The sequence below is a fragment of the Hippopotamus amphibius genome, chromosome X, assembly GCF_030028045.1.
Source record: "Hippopotamus amphibius kiboko isolate mHipAmp2 chromosome X, mHipAmp2.hap2, whole genome shotgun sequence".
Lineage (NCBI taxonomy): Eukaryota > Metazoa > Chordata > Mammalia > Artiodactyla > Hippopotamidae > Hippopotamus > Hippopotamus amphibius.
This window is the reverse complement of record NC_080203.1, coordinates 74,604,417-74,630,932: the sequence shown is the minus strand read 5'-3', so window position 1 is coordinate 74,630,932 and position 26,516 is coordinate 74,604,417. Positions and strand designations below refer to the sequence as shown.

General features: G+C 38.8%; 1 protein-coding gene and 1 long non-coding RNA gene across 5 annotated transcripts in view; one reads left to right on the top strand and one right to left on the bottom strand.

Annotated features, from left to right (window-relative positions):
* Positions 1-3,059: 3,059 nt before the first annotated feature.
* Positions 3,060-4,680, top strand: LOC130841860 (PAT complex subunit CCDC47-like). The gene is given in 2 exon segments (XM_057718447.1): positions 3,060-4,267; positions 4,270-4,680. Coding segments are annotated over 2 exon segments (1,449 nt in total). The 5' UTR covers positions 3,060-3,090; the 3' UTR covers positions 4,542-4,680.
* A 2,004-nt stretch (positions 4,681-6,684) lies between these two features.
* The window catches only part of LOC130842086 (uncharacterized), a 35,643-nt gene continuing 15,811 nt past the window's right edge, over positions 6,685-26,516 (bottom strand). Inside the window, exons 1-8 of one of the 4 annotated variants that reach the window (XR_009050344.1) lie at positions 22,521-24,928; positions 21,085-21,172; positions 18,590-18,721; positions 16,618-16,827; positions 16,023-16,342; positions 15,510-15,638; positions 13,081-14,174; positions 6,685-7,029 (exon numbers count right to left, since the gene is read on the bottom strand). This is a non-coding gene — a long non-coding RNA (uncharacterized LOC130842086). Of the gene's footprint in view, positions 7,030-13,080; positions 14,175-15,509; positions 15,639-16,022; positions 16,343-16,617; positions 16,828-18,589; positions 18,722-21,084; positions 21,173-22,520; positions 24,929-26,516 lie in introns of those variants that run through there. The other 3 variants (XR_009050342.1, XR_009050345.1, XR_009050343.1) reach the window with 3 other exon arrangements.

The following is a 26,516-nucleotide window of genomic DNA, read 5'->3' as shown; positions in this document are numbered from 1 at the left end:
CTGGAAGAAATGGATACATTCTTAGAAAAACACAATCTTCCAAGACTGAACCAGGAAGAAATAGAAACCATGAACAGACCAATCACAAGTACAGAAATTGAGGCAGTGATTAAAAATCTCCCAACACACAAAAGCCCAGGACCAGATGGATTCACAGGCGAATTCTATCAAACATTTCGAGAAGAGTTAACAACTATCCTTCTCAAACTCTTCCAAAATATTGCAGAAGGCGGAGCACTCCCAAACTCATTCTACGAGGCTACCATCACCCTGATACCAAAACCAGGCAAAGATGTCACAAAAAAAGAAAACTACAGACCAATGTCACTGATGAATATAGATGCAAAAATCCTCAACAAAATACTAGCTAACAGACTGCAACAGCACATTAAAAAAATCATACACCACGATCAAGTGGGGTTTATCCCTGGGATGCAAGGATTCTTCAATATACGCAAATCAATCAACGTGATACATCATATCAACAAATTGAAGGATAAAAACCATATGATCATTTCAATAGATGCAGAAAAAGCTTTTGACAAAGTTCAACATCCATTTATGATAAAAGCTCTCCAGAAAATGGGCATAGAAGGAAATTACCTCAACATAATAAAAGCCATATATGACAAACCAAAAGCCAACATTGTTCTCAATGGAGAAAAACTGGAAGAATTCCCTCTAAGAACAGGAACAAGACAAGGGTGTCCACTCTCACCACTGTTATTCAACATAATTTTGGAAGTGTTAGCCACAGCAATCAGAGAAGAAAAAGAAATTAAAGGAATACACATTGGAAAAGAAGAAGTAAAATTGTCACTCTTTGCAGATGACATGATATTATATATAGAAAACCCTAAAGACTCTACCAGAAAACTGCTAGCACTAATTGATCAGTTTAGAAAAGTATCAGGATACAAAATTAATGCACAGAAATCTCTTGCATTCCTATACACTAACAACGGAAGAGCAGAAAGAGAAATTAAGGAAACTCTCCCATTCACCATTGCAACAAAAAGAATAAAATACCTAGGAATAAACCTGCCTAAGGAGGCAAAAGATCTGTATGCAGAAAACTTTAAGACATTGATGAAAGAAATCAAAGATGACACAAACAGATGGAGGGACATACCATGTTCCTGGATTGGAAGAATCAACATCGTGAAAATGACTGTACTACCCAAAGCAATTTACAGATTCAATGCAATCCCGATCAAATTACCAATGGCATTTTTCACAGAACTAGAGCAAGAAATCTTACAATTTGTATGGAAACACAAAAGACCCCGAATAGCCAAAGCAATCTTGAGAAGGAAAAATGCAGTTGGTGGAATCAGGCTTCCTGACTTCAAACTATACTACAAGGCCATAGTGATCAAGACAGTATGGTACTGGCACAAAAACAGAAAGGAAGATCAATGGAATAGAATAGAGAACTCAGAAGTAAGCCCAAACACATATGGGCACCTTATCTTTGACAAAGGAGGCACGAGTATACAATGGAAAAAAGACAGCCTCTTCAATAAGTGGTGCTGGGAAAATTGGACAGCAACATGTAAAAGAATGAAATTAGAACACTTCCTAACACCATACACAAAAATAAACTCCAAATGGATTAAAGACCTACATGTAAGGCCAGACACTATAAAACCCCTAGAGGAAAACATAGGCAGAACACTCTTTGACATACATCAAAGCAAGATACATTTTGACCCACCTCCTAGAATCATGGAAATAAAATCAAGAATAAACAAATGGGACCTCATGAAACTTAAAAGCTTTTGCACAGCAAAAGAAACCATAAACAAGACTAAAAGGCAACCCTCAGAATGGGAAAAAATAATTGCCTATGAAACAACAGACAAAGGATTAACCTCCAAAATATACAAGCAGCTCATGCAGCTTCATACCAAAAAAGCAAGTAACCCAATCCACAAATGGGCAGAAGACCTAAATAGACATTTCTCTAAAGAAGACATACAGATGGCCAACAAACACATGAAAAGATGCTCAACATCACTAATCATCAGAGAAATGCAAGTCAAAGCCACAATGAGGTATCACCTCACACCAATCAGAATGGCCATCATCACAAAGTCTGGAAACAACAAATGTTGGAGAGGGTGTGGAGAAAAGGGAACTCTCCTGCACTGTTGGTGGGACTGTAAGTTGGTACAGCCACTATGGAAAACAATTTGGAGGTTCCTTAAAAAACTACAAATAGAACTTCCATATGATCCAGTAATCCCACTCCTGGGCATATACCCAAAGAAAACCATAATCCCAAAAGAAACTTGTACCATAATGTTTATTGCAGCACTATTTACAATAGCCAGGACATGGAAGCAACCGAAATGCCCATCAACAAATGAATGGATAAAGGAGATGTTGCATATATATACAATGGAATATTACTCAGCTATAAAAAGGGATGAGATGGAGCTATATGTAATGAGGTGGATAGAACTACAATCTGTCATACATAGTGAAGTAAGTCAGAAAGAGAAGGACAAATATTGTATGCTAACTCACATATACGGAATCTAAAAATGGTACTGATGAACTCAGTGACAAGAACAAGGAAGCAGATACAGAGAATGGACTGGAGAACTCGAGGTATGGGAGGGGGCGGGGGGTGAAGGGGAAACTGAGACGAAGCGAGAGAGTAGCACAGACATATATATACTACCAACTGTAAAATAGTCAGTGGGAAGTTGTTGTATAACAAAGGGAGTCCAACTCGAGGATGGAAGATGCCTTAGAGGACTGGGGCAGGGAGGGTGGGGGGGACTCGAGGGGGGGGGCGTCAAGGAAGGGAGGGAATATGGGGATATGTGTATAAAAACAGTTGATTGAACCTGGTGTACCCCCCAAAAAATAAATTAATTAATTAATTAAAAAAAAAAAAAAAAAGAATGGTATAAGAGGGCACGGCGTGACTGAGCTACCTGGTCCGGCTGTGTCCGAGAGGCGTCTGGGGCAGTGACATCGCGGTGACCCGGCAGGCGGTGGCCGGGCGGAGGGGCAGGCGGGGCAGAGGCGGCTGCCGCAGAAGCACTGAGCCGGGTTCTAGGCCCCGGTACAGGTGCCATGAAAGCCTTCCATGCTTTCTGTGTTGGGCTTTTGATATTTGGGCGTGTCTGTGAAGCCAAGGTTGATGATTTCGAGGAGGAGGAAGACATTGCCGAGTACGACGATAACGACTTTGCTGAGTTTGAGGACGCTGCCGGAGACCCTGCCACTGGCTCTCCCCAGCGAGTGATAACTGCTGAAGACAGCGACAACGAGGCGACTGTGGAGTTGGAAGGGCAGGACGAAAACCAAGAAGGAGATTTCGAAGATGCAGATACCCAGGAGGGGGATGCCAAGAGTGAACCGTACGATGACGAAGAATTTGAAGGTTATGAAGACAAAGCGGATACCTCTTCCAGCAGAAACAGAGACCCAATAACAATTGTTGATGTTCCTGCACATCTCCAGAACAGTTGGGAGAGTTATTATCTAGAGATTTTGATGGTGACTGGTCTGCTTGCCTACATCATGAATTATATCATCGGGAAGAATAAAAACAGTCGCCTTGCTCAGGCCTGGTTTAACACTCATAGGGAGCTTTTGGAGAGCAACTTTACCTTAGTAGGGGACGATGGAACTAACAAAGAAGCCACCAGCACAGGAAAGCTGAACCAGGAGAATGAGCACATTTACAACCTGTGGTGTTCTGGTCGAGTGTGCTGTGAGGGGATGCTTATCCAGCTGAGGTTCCTCAAGAGACAGGACTTATTGAATGTCCTGGCCCGGATGATGAGGCCAGTGAGTGATCAAGTGCAAATAAAAGTAACCATGAATGATGAAGACATGGATACCTACGTGTTTGCTGTTGGTACTCGGAAAGCCTTGGTGCGACTACAGAAAGAGATGCAGGATCTGAGTGAGTTTTGTAGTGACAAACCTAAGTCGGGAGCGAAGTATGGACTGCCTGACTCCTTGGCCATCCTGTCAGAGATGGGAGAAGTCACAGAGGGAATGATGGACACAAAGATGGTTCACTTTCTTACACACTATGCTGACAAGATTGAATCTGTTCATTTTTCAGACCAGTTCTCTGGTCCAAAAATTATGCAAGAGGAAGGTCAGCCTTTAAAGCTACCTGACACTAAGAGGACACTGTTGTTTACATTTAATGTGCCTGGCTCAGGTAACACCCACCCAAAGGATATGGAGGCTTTACTACCCCTGATGAACATGGTGATTTATTCTGTTGACAAAGCCAAAAATTCCGATTCAACAGAGAAGGCAAACAAAAAGCAGACAAGAACCGAGTTAGAGTGGAGGAGACCTTCTTGAAGCTGATGCATGTGCAAAGACAGGAAGCCGCCCAGTCTCGGCGTGAGGAGAAGAAAAGAGCAGAGAAGGAGCGAATCATGAATGAGGAAGATCCTGAGAAACAGCGCAGGCTGGAGGAAGCTGCCTTGAGGCGTAAGCAAAAGAAATTGGAGAAGAAGCAAATGAAAATGAAACAAATCAAAGTGAAAGCCATGTAAAGTCATCCCAGAGATCTGAGTCCTGGTGCCACCTGTAAGCTCTGAATTCACAGGAAACAAAAAATACAAGTTCATTTCTCATCTTAAAGTTTCCCAGTAACTGAGAAATCCTTATTTCATCATCTGTTCTGTTTTTGGTTTGGGGTTTTACAAAGGTTATAGATGCATTGGAAGGACTCTGTTTCAGTAATTTTCTTCCAGATAAATTATTTTGATTATTTTATAAAAGGAATGAGATATGAAATCTGTGTAGTTTTAAAACATTTTAAAAAATTATAACATGAATCATTAGTACTTTTAGTGCTTGATATTTGAAGAAATATGAAATTTATAGATACATAATTAGATTGTTGCTTTTTGTTTAAACTGGGCAGTTGAAATGGGCTATGAAGACTGACTCTTAAACCAAGATTCCACAAATAACTATTGGAATTGCACAATAAACATTGCTTGGTGTTCTCTCCTGTGTCTACATTAAACTCATAAAAAATAAAATTTAGAACACTATGTGGTTTTGAAATTTCAGGGACTCAACAATCTAGTTCAGTATATGTTTATAGATGCTGATGACAGTATGATAGGATATCTGTAGGCTTTAGGATACTTACAGGTACATGGAAAATCCTAGGGATAGGTAGTACAGGAGCACGGTTTCCTCCTTACCTGCTACCATGAGCTAATGACAATGTGAATGCTGGGTATTTTTGTGGTTGTATGTTTTCTTGAGTAACAAATGCATGAAAAATTAACTGCTTCACCTAGATGAGATCAGTAGTCTATGTGAAGTCACAAGTTTTCCTTCTTGGTTGCTGCAGCCTATGGGATGTTCATGGAGAAGCTCTGTTCTCTGTGTTATGGCTGTGTCCCTTTGCTTCTCCTGCTTTTATCTCTTCCACAGTTGAGGCTGGGTATATTCTTTCAAAGAAATAGCTATGAATATGCATAAATATACTTTTAAAAATGAGCTTTCCTAAACTATTGAGAGTTCTTTGCCTCTTGAGGAAGGAACTCTTGGGGGAGAGGCCCATCTATCTGCACGAGCATTTAGCTTGTTCAGATCTCTGCATTTTATAAATGCTTCCTACTAAGAAAGCATTTTTAAAGTCACTGCTTGTACCAGGTAATTTTTGCTGGGGATGGGAAAGGGTTGGGTTTTTTGTGGGAGAGGGGTGGGTGGGTATTTTTGTTGATGCTTTATGTGCAGGTATGTTCTGAGGCAATAACAAGTTGCTGTGCAAACAGCATGTGCTGCTGCCTTTGTAACTGCATGGAAACTTTTCACAGGGGTTCTTCTATAGGTTAATGCAGAAATATGTAAACTGGGAGATGCAAATGTAATATTTTTTTTAACAGTTCATGAAATTAAGTTATTAAAATAACAACAAAATTTAATTACCTTCATGCTATATAATTCTAGAATTAGCCTTGTTTTACAAACCTTTAACCTGCATTTTAGAAATTAAAGTTGATATGCTTAGCTATCTTTTGATTAATAAAAGCTTTCTTAAAGTCCCACACATTTGGAACATGACAGCTAATTTTGTAATTTAAGTGTTCATATGAACTACCTATGGACATATATTAAACTAATTGACAAAAAAAAAAAAAAAAAAGAATGGTATAAGAGAGAATTCCCTGCTGGTCCACAGGTTAAGAGTCCGTGCTCCCAATGCAGGGGGGCAGGAGGCCCAGGTTCGATCCCTGGTCAGGGAACTAATTGCCAAATGCCACAACTAAGAGCCGGCGCAGCCAAATAAATAAATAAATTTTTAAATGGCATAAGGTGCCAACAAAGGAGTAGAAACTCTTGCCTATTTAAACACTGTGTGGGATCATATGCCTATTAAGTCACCAATCTAACTTTTGGTTAATTGTAACATCAAAGATGCTTTCACCTACTCAGGGATTGGAGCTGTTACCTTCTTTAATTACAGTGATTACCTTCCTGGATACATCTTACTTCCCACAGCCTTAAAAATATTTTTATGCTCTATTCCTATCCCACCCGTTTTTCAATATTTTGCTTCTCACATTTTTTAAATTGGGATTGTGCTTCTCAGTATTCCTGACCAAAGCAACTGAAGCTAGAAAAATAAAAATTAAAAAATAAAAAACACCTCAAATCACTTACCCAAGCTGTGTGATTAACATAATTTTTTTTTAATTGAAGTAACTAGTGTGGTTAGGAAGGGACAGTGAGGTAGAACTTGTTGTTACATTAAAATACAAAGTTTTCAAAACAGTATATTTTTATTTAACATTGAACAACAAACTCCCCAATCTGTCTCAGTTGTGACATATAGATAGCTTTAGATTGCTTCTTTGGTGGTCACCCATGCTGAACAAGACTTTTCAATCTTCAAAACAACCAAGACTCAGAGATTCTACATTTCACATCAGTTCACAAGTCCAAGTGTGTCTTCCATTCATCAGGAGGATTTTGACATAGATTCCCTTTGAGGTAGAAGGATAGAGATGAAGCCATTTCCTTTAAAAAAAAAAAAAAAAAAGATTTGTTCACAACTTCATTTATGCCATAAAAATCAGATGATAGCATGTTCTCTTATTCTTGTTTATCAGTACTGGTAGGCTTGGGACGCCAGAAACTGTGAAAGGAAGACTCTTAGTTACTTTCCTCTTTCCACTTTCCAATAATGCACCCCCCCACCCCCATCGGAAGAAAGGGGAGTTACTGAATCCAACTAATAGCACATATTAAACACCAAACATATTAATATCAAATGTACCTGATGCGTAAATAAAAATGTACAAAGCAAAAACTAGAAACAACACCCTCAAATCCTCTTCAAATTTGCTCCCTCCAGCAACTATCTCTGCCATTCATCTATTTCCTTCTCCATTTACACATGTTATGGTTGGCTTGCCATATAAACTAAAGTTTAGATGCTTCTAATGTATATAATGAATTATAGTGAACAATAAAGTCCTCTTCCTTTGCAGTGAATTTTGACTTTAGCTTTAAGACTACCTTATAATGGAGAGGTCACACAGATTTAATTAATAAATTCCATAAATATCTAAACCAAGGCTTAATTGATAACTATTAAGCCAAAATTGTTTCTCAATCATTTCAACAGTGACCAGTTATTGGAATTACATTAAACTAAAAACAGCAATTCCCAAGTCAGATCTGGAGGTAGTAATGCTTTTAAGACCAACCCTTTTTAGAATCAGGTTTGACCTTTTCTTTCACTCTTCCTCCTATTCCACCCTCTGTGAGTGATTTAAAAAATAAAAAAGGCCAAAGCCCATTTTGGCCTGGATTTAGAACATTTTTTTTTTTGGTGTTTTTTCTCTCCAATTTTTGCCAATTACTTCTAATTTTATTATTCTTAAAACTTAAGCATGATAAAATTAAGCTATTTTCATTCACTGCATTATTTAATTATAATAAGTCTTTTCTTAAGCATGTTTTAATGGTAAAAAGGAAATGATTTCTAAGTTGTAAGCTGAGAAGCTGTTGCAAAACAGAAATCATGTCTCCACCTCCGAATTTCCTAAGTACTACTGGAGGATTTTTTTTCCCCATACTTTTGTCTTTATTGTCTTAGTTGTTCAGTGATCTACAACCAAGTAAACAAATCATAGATGTGAGCTTATTTTACAGCAGTGGTTTTTACATATTTTAAAGCTATTGATGGCTTTATTAATATAGTAAAAATATAAAAATACAAAAATCAAATGAAGATGCTTGTTTTGGAAGAGGAAAGAATTAACAGAATTCCTCCCATGTGTCAAATAATCCAGAATTATTACAACCAATCAAGAGGGGCCTGAACTGTTTTCAATTAACTCCTTACCTCTGCGGAGGATTCTTTTTAAAAGAGATCTATTTAGGCAGTGTATATTTGTCAGAATGTAAAAGGTAAAGAATTAAAAAGAGATAAAACGGGTGTGTTTCAAAACCAGTTGTGGCTTGAGTATGAGTGGTTTCCCCAAGGCTGGTACCAATGAGACTGAGGTTTGGGGATCAGTTATTTCTCATCCTTCTTTCTACCCACCAATGGTCACAGCCATTTTTCATGAGGGATAGGTTAGGAAAACTGAAGTGTTTATTATAAGGAAGGTTTCGGGAACTTAAGGAGCAAGCTCAGTAGAAACCCCTGCTTATTGTAGTGGCCAGAGTGGCAGAAGCAATATGGAGAAGGAATTAAACCACACAATATTACTGAGGAACTAAGCCATACCCCTAACCAGAAAACAGGCCAAAAGGCAAGTTTTAAAAGTTCTCTGGATCATTAAATGGATGTGAAACAACCAGAATCCCTACAAACTGTTTTAGTGAGTACGTAAAATAAATTACTTTGAAAAAGAAATAAAAGTTATCTGGGAAGGCATTCATTTTTTTCATGTCTCTGGGGCCAACTGAGAACCTAGTTAAGGAGCTTATACACAAGAGGCACTCAAACATATTTGTAGAATGAATGAAAAAATGAATGAAGAGTAACCTCTCCTCTTATATTCTAGTTTCCAAGCCAAGCAAGTGTCTTTCAGTCAAGATCTTTTTTGTTTTCTGTCTAGGAATTAACCCAATGCCTTGAAATAGACACTTTTGTTCAATGAAGACTTTCAATCCATTTCTTGTTTTTTTTAATTGCATCTCCAAGTGCCTTTTGTACCAGGATCTATTTCATTTAGCATCACCTTCTTCAATGCTTATATGAAAGAATAACTAAAAAGGTCTCTTATCCCTACTCTACAAAACATGCCAAAGAGAAGATCTATTTAATCATTCCATCTCAGTGTCTTAATATTACAGCTGCTCGGTGAAGTTTTTCAAGTAATGAAAGAACTGCAGTCTCATTAAATTTGTTCTCTGTTTCCTCCATAAGCTAGTGAGATTAAAATATGTTTTGATCTAGGTCTTTTAAATCTCTACATTCTCCTCAGCATTTAAGAATAGTACTTCATTCAAGTGAATAATTTACAAAATATGGAAAATCTAGGAAGAACCTTTTTTATTAAGTGGCTTCCTGACTCTATGCCAAGCCAATGAGCAAATACTTTTAAAACAAGTTGTTTCATCTTAAACCATTTAACTATAATAAAAGCAGAATGTTAAAGAAATTAACGGTTTAATTAAAGAAATTATCAGTCTTCTGGCTTCAGTCTAGGTCAATGAGCAAGTGACATTGGGACTTTCTACAGTTAGGAAAAATGTCTTCATTTTATACTGAAAGAACCATAGCTTTTTTTTTCCTTCTATTTTTTCAATCTCCAAGACAAGGCAATAGGTTTTCTGGACCATACTTAATCAACTAATTCATCCAGAAAACAAGAATTTAAATATTTACTCAAAAATCAAAGCTGGATCTTCAGCTACGATCTGTGATCTATTTAATGCCCTGTAGACTAGGCCCATTTCACTTCTGTTATGTTCAGGACCTAGAATGATGTATTCCACATAAAAGATGCTCTGTTTATCAAATTAATCTAAAAGCCAACCTGAGCCATTTTTTTACTCCTTTAATGTCTCTAAGCCAGGCCAGGGTGGATCTAATTCACCTCCATCTTCAGCATTCAGCATTTAAAAGCCCAATAGAAAACCATAACACCCTGCTTTAAAAAAAAAAAAAAAAAATTCCCATTTCTTCGGTCAGGCCAGGGAGCAAGTAGCCTTCTGGTCTGGATTTTCTTTCCACTTAGCTCAGCATTCAGCATACTGCCTTCCACAATTCCATTTTGCCCATGTTTTTAAACATCATCAAATAAGCTTGGCAGTGGTTAAGTAACTTTCAGTCTGGATTCCCACACCTGTTACTTCATCTCCTCCTGTAACCATCTGACAAGAATAAAATCATTTTTATATCCGAGGGCATGCTCAGTTCTGAGCCTCAAAGAAAGTAATCAGTAATTATTCATTAAGCCAACAGTTAATTCCTTATATCTGTATAAAGCAGTAGGCTTTGTAAAATTTACACAAAGATCTCTGTTACAGGTTCAATAATATAATGACAATGAATTTTTGCATCCCCAGTTACTATCTCTGGGAATAAGAGAGTAAGTAATCAATGTTCATTTAACAGATATGGCTTATATATTTATGTATGCCAGTTTAAGACTTACAAACTGATTTTATACATTATCTTCTGCTGCCCAGAACACAATAAAGATGGATTATCTTCATATCCCTGATGCTTATCAAGGAAACTGGCACATAACAGATCATTATTATCCAGTCTTCCATTCATCAGATGTTTAATCCTTTACATATCCTAAAGTGTTCAATAGTTAACAATCCTTCCTCAGTTTTTTTCTTACTTTTTATCATGGTATAATAACTGTGATACAATTTTGTATGCCTAGTACTAGGTACACCAAATGAGGAAATCAATAGTTACATTTAAATGGTGCTTTAGAGTTCACAAAATGCTACCATAGGTATCACCTTATTCTCAGCTGTAGGCACAATAAAATGATAAATTTGTACATCTCTTTATGCCTGTAACAGTGAGTTCACATAGTAGGCAACTGATATTAATAAACCATTCGTTTAACAAGTATTTAAACCCTCAGTTTGTATAACTATTTATACTACCTTTCTCATACTGGGTCAAGCACACAATGAGAATTTTGTGGCGACAATGCCTGTCACATAAGTTTTGTTCACATAGAAAACGCCTAATGCCTTGTATTTATATAGCACTTTATAGTTAGAAAGCTCAATCTCATTCATCACATTTTCCTGTTACCTGGGAAAATATGCTGGTAATAATTTAATTCAACATTACCAATAAAGTCTTTATTGATTAAAATAAGCAATATCTAATTCCTTACATCTAAATAGTATAGGACATAAACCTCCCTCTTATTACTCGGGAGCATTATCTTGGATTTCATAGTACCTGAAACAATAGTTGGTACATATAAGGCAATTAATACTTATTCATTCATTCATAAACATATATCCCATTGGTATTTATAGTGTTTTACTACAAAACACTTTAACATATATTGCCTATCTAAAATTTTTAATTGTTCTATAATGAGAACATTTTTTTTCCTTTGACATCTGTAGTGCCTAGCATGGCATCTGGCACATCATAAGTGATCACAATAGCTTAAATCCTTTGTATTTGCAGTGTATTTTATAGTTTAAAAGCAGTTTTTATGTTTTGTTTCTGTGACTTGGAATACTATATTTTTACTCAAAATCACCATAGCCACAGAAACACAATAGCCACAAATACATGAATTATTCATTTATCAAACACTTAATTCCTAATATCTGTACAGTATTACATACTTTTGACAAAGCTTTATTCACGCTTCCTTTATTCTTCTTATCTACAGTGCCTAGCACTGTATATACAGTGCCTAGAATATATATACGATATCATCAATGTTCATTCATCAACTCTGAAACCTGTAAGTCTTTATAAAGTGCTTTATAATTTACAACTCACATTCACATAGTTTTTCTTCAGATCACCTGGATATAATCATAATCATTGCATCCTTAGTGCCTAACACAGGGACAGACACACAGAAGGAAATTAATTTTGTTCAGCATACAGTCCCTGGGCAATTACATCAGGGGTGACAAACTGTGGCCCACAGACCAAATTCACTTGTTTTTTTTAAAAAAAGCAACAGAGACCATATGGCCCGCAAAGCCTACAATATTTACCATCCAACCCTTTCAGAAAGGGTGTGATAACCCCTGGTTAACATAATGCTTCACAACTAACAGTGCATTTTCAAATGTTAGCTGTGCATGGACGCCAATACACTATTAATGAGATTGCCTTGCTTTTTTTCTGTGTTTTACAGTGCTTTCATATATATTCTCAATCATTAAAATTATCTTTCCTCGTGGTAAGAAGAAAAAAAAATCAAGGAAAGGATTAAACCTCCTAAATGTTCGCAGCTTCTCTCACCTTTAATCTTAGAGATAGGTATTGAACCCAGGGGCAGGATTGGTGCAGTTTACCAAATTATTAGGCCACTACTATAAGCAGGGAGTTCAGGCTGACTCCTTGGGGCCTCACTCTTTCCCAGGCCCAATCCTCCTTTTTCATAACCATCAGTAGGAAAACCTCAGGAATTCTGCTCACCCAAGCTCAAAGAAGTAAGATGTTGCTGGGACATCTGTGTATTTCTTGTCTAATTCTTTTCATTGGCCTGGAGCATCTCTTCACATTTTCTCTAGATAGCCTGGCACTGCCCCCTCCCACCCAAATAACCTGATGTTTTCCTTCTCTCATTAGCCTAGACCTTCTGAGGAAAGAGGGGACCTAAATATGTCACCTATGTGTCCCTCTCAAGTGGAGAGGAGGTGAAGAGAAATGGAAGTTTAAAAAAACACCAAAAACTTAATAAATGGCTCAAAACTATGAAAAAAACTGGCTCAAGACTGGCCCAGGCATAATATTACTGATCTAAAGGTGTGTTTCTTTAAGGTAACAAGAACATCAAAAAGGACATCTCAAAATAAATGGGTTTAAATGGAAATATGAGAACAGGAAAGGAAGAACTGAAAATGTTCAAGAGTAGGGAAGAGAGCAATAGAAAAGACCTGGGGTTTAGGGTTCTCATCTTGGAATTTCCTTTGGTCTTCGGGCTTCTATCCTCCCCAGGTTCTGGGTCATGGGCCTCCAGCTTCCCACCTAATTGAGATATCTCTCTTGGGCCTTCTGTCTATAGAGACAGGCTTGAGTCTGGACTTTTATGTGTGCTTGGGCCTTTCCATTTTTGGGTCATAGGTCTTCAAGCCAAGGCTTTTTATCCCATCCTGGGTCTTTGGCCTTCTGTCTCACCGAGGCTTGAGTCTTCCATCCAACTCCAGTCTAGACTCTTGGGCCTCCTATTCGTCTTGGATGATCTCACAGGGCAGCCTGGCATAAAGAACAGCTCTGCAATGCTTGTATTTTGATAGCTGACACTCTGCACCTATTGGGAAGGGGTTAGGAGGCCCCTTTGTTACAAACACACACAAAAGCACACACAAAAACATGCACAAAAATATGCAAGGAGAGAGGATTGCATGCAATCAAAGGCGGGGGGGGACATAGACTCAAGAAGAGGCTGAAACACTCGAAGGTGAGTAGAAACGGAAAAGCAGAGAAGAAACACGAGAACACAGAGATGAATGCTGAATTGGAAAACCACAAAGAACAAAGAGAAGCTGAGGCACACAAAGCAGAACCAAAAGAGAAAATTGTCCAAGAGAGGCAGAAAGAATATGTAGAAAAGAGAAATGCAAGATAAAGAGTAGAAACAGCAGAAGAGTGGCCAGTATCAGAAAAGGTGAAATGTCAAACCAACAAGGGGAAGGGGTGACAAACACAGTTCACAAAGAGAAAACAAAGAGAGGTAGGCATAGCATGAAATGAGCAAAAGGTACACAGCATGTGACTCAAGAGACACAAAGATAACAGTGAAAGAAAAGCCAGATGTAGGGAAGCAAGAAGAATTAGTAACAAAATGAAAAAAACTAGAGAGAGACATCTAAGACAAGACACAGACCACTCTTGGGTACAAAGAAGAAAATGAGACAAAGATATACAGAGAAGAAACTAGCAAGAGAATCATGGAAATAGGGAAGACACACTTTAGAGAAGAAAGACCAAAGACATTCAAGGAAGAAATAGACAAGTAAACAAATACACACTTAGGAGTTTAAAACAGAAGCAAAGGCAGAAATTCAGTGGAAGAGGGTAAGAATAGAAGAGACAAAATACAGTGAGGAGCATGATAGGCACAAGAAGCATCACAAAGAGAAGATGACAGAAGAAAACAAAAAAGTGCATTATTAATCACAATCATCTATTATTAGTGCCAATACTATTTATATTACTACTAACAATAATAATTATAATACAACAACAATCACCACCAACACAGATACTCTTCTACTTATAAACTTTTAACTTAGGAATTTCTTACATAGAACCAAACCACACCAACTCTGTGCCACTAGATGGTATTAGTGGTCACTTGCATTGTGTCAAATGAACTTATGAAACTTCTTAGGTTACCTTTTACTTCCATGTGCTAAGCACAGTACTAAGTTCTTTATGTACATGATTTCATTTAACCTTCACAGACAAATCTAATCAGACTCTAAGTTGCCAAAGGCTGTTCACCTAACAAGTAGTAGAGGATTTAAACACAGAATATGTGCTTCTTGACATCCTGCTACAGCTGTTTCCTAGGATTTCCAGGAGAGCCAAACGAGGTGCCACAGATGAGTGAATATTATAATAAAGGGCCCTTAGAGAGCACCTAGTTAATCCTCTCATTTTATATCTTCACCTTTCCCCATCCCTTATAAAACTGACTTGATTTTCATACCCTTCACAATTATAATGGCAGCTTCAGGGACTGGGTTTCTTTAACACTAAATCTTAACTGCAAATTCTCTCACAAGAGGAGGTGAGAAAGGGCCACCCTTTCAGCAAAAAATAAAAACTTTTTTGGTTTAAGTTTCTATATGTTTAGGCCTCTAAGGGTGGCAAAAGATCTATGCAGTGAAGATAAAGAACAGACAAGGTAAAACTAAATTACCCTGTGACACAACTGATACGCAGACTGCATTATCTTTGAGTTGCTTCAGGGAAACCAGTTGATAATATAGGTTACCGGTCATCCTCCCATCTCACATTCGGCTCCCCTTCCACATTAGATCACTGTACCCCACCCCACACAAACCTCCAACAAATAGCGATTAGCTCTAAAGCAGTAGTCCCCAACTTTTTTGGCACCAGGGACCAGTTTCGTGGAAGACAATTTTTCCACGGATGGGGTTGGGGAGGGGGTTGGTTCAGGCAGTAATGTGAGCAGTGGAGAGCAGAAGATAAAGCTTTGCTTGCTCGGTCCACCGCTCACCTCCTGCTGTGCAGCCCGGCTCCTAACAGGCCGTGGACAGGTACCGATCCGCGGCCCGGGGCTTGAGGACCCCTGCTCTAAAGTGATCCTAACAGGATTACACCACAAACAACTTACTTCATTCTATTATAAAATGCTAGAGTGCCAGGCATGTTGATCTTCCTTTGGTGTGCTCAAATGTCTTGCTCTTCTCACTACTTCTGGGAAAGATAATGATTTGGCAGATATGAAGTGAATAATCAGGAGCTACAAAAAAAGAGGAAACCATGTAAATTCCATAAAGAGGCATTAACTGAGTGCTGTGCTAGAGTTATGGGAAGATTCAAATTAATGAGCTATAGAAATTGTCTCTTCAGAGCTCAGAAAAGTATAAAGTTGAAGCTTTTATGTCCTTAGAGATAAAACTAATACAACTGCCTCATTCAACAGAATAGGAAACTATGACATAAATAGGAAAATGTCTTGCCTAATAACACTTGGTGAGCCACTGGAAACAAAACCATCAATCACAGCTTTATCCCTTTAGTTGGATAGTAATCTGTATGAAGCCTGTATAATCAGGACTTACTATACTGAGTTACCTCTTATCTCCCAACCTGCATCCCCCAACCACCCTCTCTCATCACTGACCTAGAATACGCAGGGTGCTAGTTCTTTAGATCCAGCCAGAGGATAGATAACTTTGTGCCACTTCTAGTCATATTCCCATTCATAGTTGTGAAGCTTCTGTCAATTAGCAGGCATAGCATAAAAAGACACAACTGTTTTATCTTCTCAAACAGCTTGTTTTTTGTTTTGTCCAACAGCTATCCCAAGGCATCTTGAAGTATGTAAATGATTGGCAAAGTTCTCCAACAGGGCCTCAAGGGAGACTTTGGGGATCAGAGGGTCCAGGATGATGTCTAGCCATGATCAGTGTCACAGATGTGGCAGTCATTGTCCATGTTCTCCTAAAAGAAAGAAAAATTTAGCTGTAAGCCTCTACCACATATTACAGTCCCACCCTAAACACCCTAACTCATGGAGCCTGCTATTTTCTTCACATCATCATTTTCACCCATGTCATATCCAGTTGCTTCCCATGTTAATTAGAAAGCAGTTTCTACCAAAGCAGACATAGCTGACAATGATGAAAATAATCTACATGGAAACCTAAGTGCAATGTATACTGAAAAACAAGAAATTAAAAGACTATTTATTATGCTTTTAGGGAAAGCTTACCCACCTCTGGATGTGTGGTGGTTGTCTTGAGACCTCATCTTCCTAACTGGGCCCAGGAAAGAATCTTGGTAGAACCTCCTGGTCTAGGGTTGTTGCTCAGTGGTAGTGAGCTTTTCCCCAGGAGGATCCTCATGCTCCATTTCCATCTAGGGATCGTCAAAGGGAATGGGGTACTAACACTGTAAAGAAATAAGCCTATTCTTCTGAGGAAGATCTGGAGAAGAGATAAAAGAAAAATAAATTACTGAAATGCAGTACACTGGGAAAGTCTGTCCCAGTGAGTAACTAGGGGCTAAATTAAACTATATCTACCCTTTTCTTCAGATGGATTGAGGACTGGAGATTTAGAACTGTGTAGAGTTTTATATTCTAGCTACCAGCCTGGCAACATGCAATTATTTATTTATTTATTTGGCTGTGTTGGGTCTTAGTTGTGGCACGTGGGATCTGTTGCAGCAATGTGGGATTTTTCATTGTGGTATGCAAGCTTCTCTCTAGTTGCAGTGTATGGGCTCCAGAGCACGTGGGCTCAGTAATGGCGGCACACAGGGCTCTCTAGTTGTGGCGCATGGGCTTTAGAGCATGCAGGCTTACTTGCCCCACAGCATGTGGGATCTTAGTTCCCTGAGCAGGGACCAAACCCACATCCCCTGCATTGGAAGGCAGATTTTTAACCACTGGACCATTCCTTGTACTTCCCCTCATCTCCAAGAGCAATTTAGAGCCAAATAATTACCAAAATTCCCATACTGTGTTTTAGTCACCAGTCTCCAATGATGAACAACCCTCTAGAGTGTGGATTTTTCATGTCCTGGTATTCTCATAAAATATAGTGGAGGTCAAGAAATTAAGGGGTTGAAAATAAGAAAAGGAGAAGCTAAAGCTTTCTAAACCAAGAGAGACATCAAGACACTTAAAGCTCCAATGTGATCTGACCTTATGAGTTCTGTAAGAATTCTTCTTCACATTGCCTTAGGCTTCTTTTATAAAGTACTATCTTAAGAATTGAGCAATCTATTGGGTCATTTGCAGAGATGTAGATGGACCTAGAATCTGATATACAGAGTGAAGTAAGCCAGAAAGAGAAAAACAAATATCGTATATCAACACATATATATGGAATCTAGAAAAATGGTACAGATGAACCTATTTCCAGGGCAGGAATAGAGACGCAGACGTAGAGGACGGACACGTGGACACAGGTGGGGAAGGGAAGGGTGAGACAAATTGGGAGATTAGGATTGACATATATACACTATCATGTGTAAAACAGATAGCTAGTGGGAACATCCTATAATGCACAGTAGGCTCAGCTTGGTGCTCTGTGACGACCTAGATGGGTGGGAATGGGGAGGTGTGGGGGGGAGATCCAACAGGGAGGGCATATATGTATACATATAGCTGATTCACTTCATTGTACAGCAGAAACTGACACAACATTGTAAAGCAATTACACTCCAATAAAAAAAATTTAAAAAAAAGAATCAAGCAATCTATCTTTGCCAAAGGGCCTCTCTCTCACCTAGTTTTGTAGCATTCCCCTCTTTTAATTCGTGTATTAAGTAGTAAGATGCTGGAGCATTGCCAAGGTAAACAGAATTGTTTTCTACTCAATCTACATGATACATTTCTTGAACAGCTTATATAAATGAGGCACCATCAAAGTGCCAAGATATTCAGAAAAATCAAGAATGCCTACAGACATATAAAACCCCAGTTATTACAACAACTAAGCAAATCTATGCAAAAGGAAAAACAAGGTACAGAAGGCTAGGGATCCAATAAGTAGCTTACACAGGCCCTTGGGTCTCTGTTATTCTACGCTTATGCCCCCCCCCCCCCAAAATAAACTGCGTAGAAATTGATGAAAATTGGCTCATGTTCTGTTTCAAAAAGGAGAGCTGCAGGAAGTTAAAGCCCTGAAACCCAAAGACAGAATTCACACAATTCAGACAATAATAAACTCCTTATACTACCTTTTTCTCCAGGGAGCCTGCAAGCCATCCTCTTAGATTGGTTGGAGCTTATCCAGATTCTCAAAAGGAAAGATTTGATTCATGTGGAGCTTCTTAAAGCTGCCTGCAGTCCTCAGGTCTCACATGAATGTCCTTGAGAAGAAAGACAAGGCTCAGTAAGATACCAAAACTGCTGAGAAAACCTCAACAACAATCAAAAACAAACAAACAAACAAACAAAAACACTAAGAAGCATTAACCTGAAGCATTAGATATAGGTGTCTCCTGTCTCTCCTCTCTAGCCTGTTGTCTCCCTAAAGGTCCTGTAATGGCAAGCACTGGCAGCATCACAGAAGGACTAGGCAAGTATAGATAAAGAACTAAATGAAAATCTGGGTCAAACCAATAGCCACCTTACGTGCTGACTAAATTTGTGGCCTAAAGATGCTGAAAATACTTCAAGATGCAAGGTAGCAGAGCAACTGTTACTACTGCCTGGAACTACAACTGCCTTGACCATTTTTAATAATCGGCTACCTGCCCTTACTATAGGATAGGAGCTCACTGAAACAGGTCTGAGTCAGGTTTGCAATCTTGAAAGCACTTTTTATATTATGGTATGGTGTGGAAAGCACAAGGTATGGCTTCCAGATCCCTGATCAAGAATTATCATATTATAAGAACCTTTATGTCAATATCAAACAAATCTGAGTATGTGAAAGATCACTTATTCAACTCTATTCTCTAGATAAGATGTCCATTAAAGCCAAACTGGTGTTCTATGATGTTCTCAATATGAGAACAGGCTTCAAAGTCTTTTGGCAACATCCTTCCCCATCCTTACTTAACCTAAGATTAGACACTCCATTGCTAAATACAGACTTCCAGTTAAACATGGCAGTTCATACATATTTATACATATTTATTTACTCTGCTCCTTCTTGAAACTCCATTACTGATAGTAAATGGACAATCCATATGCAATCAAATTTACCCAAAGAATCTTAAAATTAATGAATCCAAGCTCAAATTCATTTACACACTGCTTGGTTAAGGTACTTAAAAGGAAACAACTATTCCAGCCTCCGCAGGTCTTCTGAGCCACTCTGAACCATATTTACTGAGTGTGGTTACTTTAGCATCAAAGCCCTCATTTAGCACATCAGCTAAATTTCATACAAATACTTGAGATCCAACTTGAGTTGGATTTTGAAAGACACCAGTGTTACATGCTAATTGTCTGTAGCCAAAAATATAATAGTGGGAAAATAGTTTTCTTCTAATCAAGTCCATAAGACTTGAATCAGAGGAAGGCATTAGCTCTATTTAACCATACACATCTATATTCTTTGCCATCTGAGCTTATAAGGTTTGGGGGAACAGTTAGTTAAGTTCAGATATCAGTTTCCTTCTCTTCAAGCTAGTAAAAATATTTTCCAAGCATGCTTTCACATATAATATTTCAGCAGCCATCACAGAATAACTTTTAACTCTTTACTTCAAGTCACAAACTCCTATCCGGGTGTACATTTAATGACCAGGGGTCCAGATGCCCTGAAAAACATTATTAATGCTTAATCATAGCAGCCCTGGGTCTTAAGATCTTCTATAATTTAGGGAGGTAGTTAGAGAAATGTGCAGATAAGTTACAGAAAGACAGTAAAAAAGCTCAAGGGGTATATGGGAAAAGACACACAAAACCAGAGTGAGAAAATTCCCTCCAATCCTATATATTAAGGTTCTATAAGGAGGACAATCAGAAATCACAATAACCACTTAGAGAAATGCCAAAAAATTTTAAGTGCTTTCTTTCTTGACCCTTTGAAAATGATAAAATGTAATTTTCAGGGGTGGAGGTATTCAAGTCCCTGTCTTAATTCATCAGCAGTCCCTAGACACTAAAGTTGAGATGGATGGCGATCTGATCCAAAGTCAGAGCCAGGACCAAAAGCTAAGTGCTATTCCCAGTTCAGAACTTTTTTGTAATTTTGTCAGCATCTCACTCCTTCTGCCACCAAACCCATGAAAAATAGTGATTTACTCCACCTAAGAAAACTATTGCTTCATAAAAATGCATTTGTAAAAAGCAAGGAATACTGGAGTAATGCCTGTAAGCCCTTAGCTAACACAGCTCCTGACCCAACTGATCAAGATGTTCCCTAGGCACACCTTGTATTTTTCCCTTGCCATTACTTTGCTTAGTAAAAGTGTTTTCGCCCACTCTTCTTCCTCTACACTGCACAGAATTTCCCCCCAAATTTTTGGTACTCATCAAACTGCCCAACACCATAATGATTTGTTCATTTCTGCATCCTCCATGAGATAGCAAATTCCTAGACAGGAACTATGTCTCCAGTTTTACTATTTATTCCAGTGCCTGGTCCAATAAATATCTGTTGAATTAGCACAAGGATTATCTCAAGTTTGAAGATGCCCACATTCCCAAAGCATCCCTTTCTACAACTGCTAGAGATTTTATTTCAAGCAATGAACTGAAATACAACACCAAGATTCACCTTTGGATGCTGCCTAGTGCAGGCTTCAATGCACCTAAAATCGATCCATCCTTCCTCTTGAGTAGGGGTACCAGCTCAGAATTCATCCCTTTAAAACAAATTCCAATAAATAGTTATAGTTGTATCTTAATATTGAATGATAATTTGATTAGTAGCAATAAAAGATTTCAAAAGCATAGACCAGTGTTTCTCAAATTGGGGTGATAAGATCCCTGGAGGTTTGTGGATATATTCTCACCCATCCCCAAGGTGTTGCATCCTGACAAGTTACTTCAGTTTGAGAAACAATGGCATAGACCACATCCCCAAGAAGGCTCAGAACCATTCATGTATTACCTCCAGTCAGTCAAATAATGTCTTTTGGCATTGGTTGGGGGGGGGGGGGGGGGGGGGGGGCGGACACGACAGACTATAAGGAAATATGGATATGAATTAAAGCAGGCAGTAAGAGAAGCCCAGCTCATTAATATGATTCTTCTTGCTCCTGCTGGGAAACATGCATGTGCATAAAAAAAGTTTCAATTTGATGTTAGTATTTTTTCAGCTGGACTTTTGTGTTTGTTTTACATCAGAGAGGCTAAGCTTTTTAGCTAACTAGAGTATCTGCTGAAAAACGTGAGGGGGAAGAGGGTATTATAAACTTCATCATAAAGTAGGCAAGGTCATGGTTTTCTTATAAAACATACTTCTCCATTGTCCTCTTGCCAAACATGTTCCACAAATATCTCAAACTAAAAAGACACCTCTACTCTTATCTGTTCTTGGGCAGAGAGAGAATAAAAAGGGTACAAAGATCTAACATATCAGATTTATACCCCCAATCCCTACAGCTTGAAAAGCACAAGCTTAAAACAATTAACAATCAACAATTTGCCAGCCCCGGCATATAGCCAAACACAATAGCTAGGCCTTATTTCTAACCACGTTCCATGCCTCCAAAAGAGGTAAAAACCAAATGACATTAAAATAAACCAAATGTACTACCCAGATGGCTGCAATATCAATCACGTCCTGGACCGACAAAACAATAACCCACCTCCTTTAAGTGTATCCTATCAACTTCAAACCCTAGGGTGCTCCCTTTTTAAAACTCTATAACATAATTCACACAAGACAGTACTTGATTACCATATCCTAAAGTTATTTCAAGTGTGCTTATATTAGCTCCTTTAACAATAAAACCATCTTGGGAATGAGATTATATGGGAGTATATCATTTCTATTCCTCACTTCAGTGTAATCTAGCATAGGGCCAGATACACAATATTAATTCTATAATTTTGTTTGTTAACGCATATGGTGATATATAAATTGCAGATGAGGTAGAAACATGAAAGGAGACTTATAGGACCCTCTGACTTTTCTATGGGTAGCATCTAAGAGAAAGAAAACAGAACAGGGAAAAGATTACTTAATAACTACAAAGTAGTACTTACAGTATTCTAAAGAGCCAGAGACTCTTCTTACAGCTGTCCAAGGAGCTAGTAGTGCAAACTGCACCCTGAGCTGGGCGGATCTTTTGACATCCTTCTCAGAGAAGAGTATCCTTTCTCAGGGATTACAAAGAACTGCTATAGTGATAACTAGTTATTTGCTCCAGCAGTTCCATATTAAACACTTCTCTGCCACCAAACACCCTGGGATATTATTCATTTTTACCAGGCAGCTATCTCACTGTTGAAATTTATATCCAAAAAATGATTAGATCTTGGCTTATTTTTCTTTTCAGATAAAATGGGGAAACTGGTTCCATCATTTTAAGTCCTCCCTTCAGTGTGGTGCTTTAGGCTACTTTAAATTAGCAGAATTAAACAGGGTGCATTTTCGATAATAGATTAATCAAATAAAGTGATCTATGGTTTTCAAAAGCACCTCAGCATATGTTCTCTCATTTTATCCTTTTACAGGAATCTTCTTGAAATAAGTAGGCGCTGTTTGGAGCTCCAGATGAAGGAATTTAAGGATTAGGAAGTTTACGTAGTTTTTCTAAAAGTGAAAACTGGTAAAAGCCCAAACAAAGAATGGTTAGAAAGTGCTGGTAGAGCCCAAAGGTACTGGTCTTAAGAGCTCCACTCTAGAACTCTTTTGGTAATAATAAAATATCAAAGTCACAGTGGTCTATCCACAGACCCACCACCCTTAGTAAAATGAGAGACACAGGTCATCAGGTACATGGTATAAATAGGTTTTTAGACTTCAAAATTTCAATGGCCAGGTTATCAATTCTACCTTGCAATCCAGATGTCTTTCTTTAAAAATAAAAAATTAACAGTAACTTTTTGGTTGTATCCTGGCACTTGACACTATACAATAGCAATTAACAAGAGGAGAGGAGAGATTCTTAGCCAGGCAATCTGCTTTGGGAGGAAGAATGAACAGATAGTGCCAACCTTCCTTCTTGGGGAGACAATTTTCAATTGCTACTTACATATAATGAAAACCCCAAATAAAGGGTAGCACCCCAGTTTCCTTGGGTCTGACTTGCCTTGAGCATTTTGCCTAGTAAAGCAGTAACAGAGGGGAGCAGGAATGGTTCCTGTCCCCACAATGTGACAATAATTGGAACTGGGATCATTAACAAATGCAGGAAAAGATGTGAAGGCCCAGCCACCTAGTTCAGGCCTGCTTCTAGTAGTTAATACTGCACAAATACAACATCCAAGTGATAGGGAGACCTGGGTCTGATGAGCTAAAAAAATTGGGACAATCAATACGATGTTAATAACACAGAAGGGGCTGTGGGTGGTCAGCACTACTCAGAAGTAATGCAAAGAAGGAAGTGGAAGGGTCCATGTCTGATGAGTGGGACCAACAAAAGTGCAACCGAGGCATTAGAGAAATTCAAAGTGGGCAAAACAATGACATCTGGGATTGATAATGTTCTAAGTCCAAGAGAAAAGCGTTTTGCTCAGTCAACATTTCCCAGCAACAATGCAAAAGGGGCAGGGCAGGAGTGGGCAAAACAATGACATCTGGGATTGATAATGTTCTAAGTCCAAGAGAAAAGCGTTTTGCTCCGTCAACATTTCCCAGCAACAATGCAAAAGGGGCAGGGCAGGAGTGGGAGAAGCGAGGGAGTAGAGTCTTATCTGGATATGTGGACACCTGAAATTGCGAGCATTAATATTCCATAAGAAGGGTCCAAGGGCAGGCAAAGGGTGTGGAAAGGGAAGATAAGGGCAAGACCATAACTACTTGGAATTTGATACACTGGAGCCAATGCATAAGGAGTGGGAGTATGGGTCACTGTTTGATGGACAAGTTCACAGCATACTGCAGTGTCTATACTTTATTATGCCATGGGAAATAGGAGCTGGGAGTGCTTGCCTAACCAGGTCAGGAAAGAAAAACCCATTGCTAATTGCCATTGTGCTCATCAGTAGTCCCAGTAGAAGTTTTGTGTCCTCAGCAGGCCCTACAGTAACGCAAAGGAGGTGCAAGGGAATGATATCCTACTCTGATAGAAGGGAGAATAGATAACTGCAAATATTCACATTCACAATCAAAAAAGGGGGCCTTAGTCAGTACCCCTGATGTATACAGTAAGGGTACAGGGGTCCTATCTAATGATCATACTTTTGATGTTATTGGTGTATATTAATCGTCCAAGAGCTGAGGTCATGACAGCTTGAGGGGGTATGACCTTTTAGTCTACTGATAAACACAGCAATTTCAATTATGTATATTAACAGTCCACTAGAAGGGAACGTGGGGGAAAACAGTATCCCCTGTAGTATTACAAAGGAGGTAAAACAGTCCTAGAAGTAATAGGGTTGTGGAAAACTGCAATTCTACACATTAACTGTCCAAATGGAAAGGTCTTGGCAGTGGGCACAACCTACTGGAAGACATAGGAAGTGGGGGGGGGGGGGGGGGAGAGGAAATCCTTGTCTAGTACAAAAGAACCAAATGCAATTATGCACATTAACAGACCAAGGAAAGGAGATTTAGGGGTCAGCAACCCTGGTATACTGCAAATGGAGGGCAACAGGATAAGATGAACTAAGTTGCAATTATATACATTAATGCTGAAGGGACATGGTGTGGTCAATTAAAATCGTATGCCTTCTACAAATATAAGAACCTTGAAGTAGTGGGCACTCCTTGCTAAAAGGCAAAGGGAGTGGGGAGACAGGTGTCCCCGTCTAGTGTACAGAAACATGTACAAATGCAATTATGCACAACAACAAGCCATGAAAAGAGGCATTAGTGATCAGAACCCCTGCTGTACTACAAAAGGGGTCTGAGAGGGTAGGATCTTATTCATATTGAATGAGCCATGTGCAATTATGCACATTACTGTCCAAGATGACTGGCTGTAATCAGTTACAATTGTGCACCTTGACTGTCCAAATGTAAGCCTTGTGGAGGGGGTGCTTCCTGCTGGAAGGAAAGGGAATGGGGAGAGGAGGTGTCCTTGTCTAGTGCACAAGAACCCACACAATCATGTATACTAACAGGACAAAAAATTCGACCTTAGGGGTAAGAATCTTTGTGGTACTTCAAAGGGAATGTGAAGGGGAAGGATCCTAATGTAATTGTTATTACACACATTTGAGAAAGGGGCCTTAAGTGGACAGTAACCCATGCAGTAAAGCAAAGAGAGTCAGGGACACAAGTTAACTCAAAGGACCATGGACAATTTTAATTACACATAGTCACAGTCCCAAAACAAGGACTTTAAGGTAGTAAGTAATCTGTGTTTCAAAAAGTGAAGGAGTCCTGATCTAAAAAGCACAGTTGTGGACAACTGAGAATGTGTACGAGACAACTAAGACTGTGCACATTTACTGCAGTAATGTGTAAGATCTTGAGTAGTAGGCACCTCCTGCTGGAATATAAATAGAATGCGGAGGGTCTTTACCTGGTATACAGGTACAGGAGCAAACATAAGTATATACATTAACAGTCCAAGAAAGTGAATCTTGGGTAGTCAGAAGCCCCTGCAATAACGTAAATGGGGCAAGGAAATGGGATCCTAGTCTAACGTAAGGGAGCATAGGTTACTGAAATTATGCACATGTAAACTTTAGAGGATAAGCAACCACAGCTGATCAGGACCCCTGATCCAAAGGAGGTGGGATGGGATGCGATCCTAGTGTAATTTTGCACATTAACTGTCCAAAAGAAAAAGTAGTCAGTAGTCCCTGCTATAATATTAAGAACTCAAGATATTGGCTTGTCATGAGAGCACATTCACATTGAGTTCCAAGAGAAGGACTTTGGGTCACTAACATCCCCTGATATAATACAAAAAGGGAGGAATATTAGTTTAGAAAGGGGCCTTGAACACTGAAATTTTGCATGTAAATACTCCCAGAAAAAGTAATGGAGGTAATTAATACATCTTCTTATAAAACAAAAAGAGTACAAGGGATTTAAGCGAAAGGTGTATTTATGGTCAATTACCATGGTTCACTTTATTCTAGTAC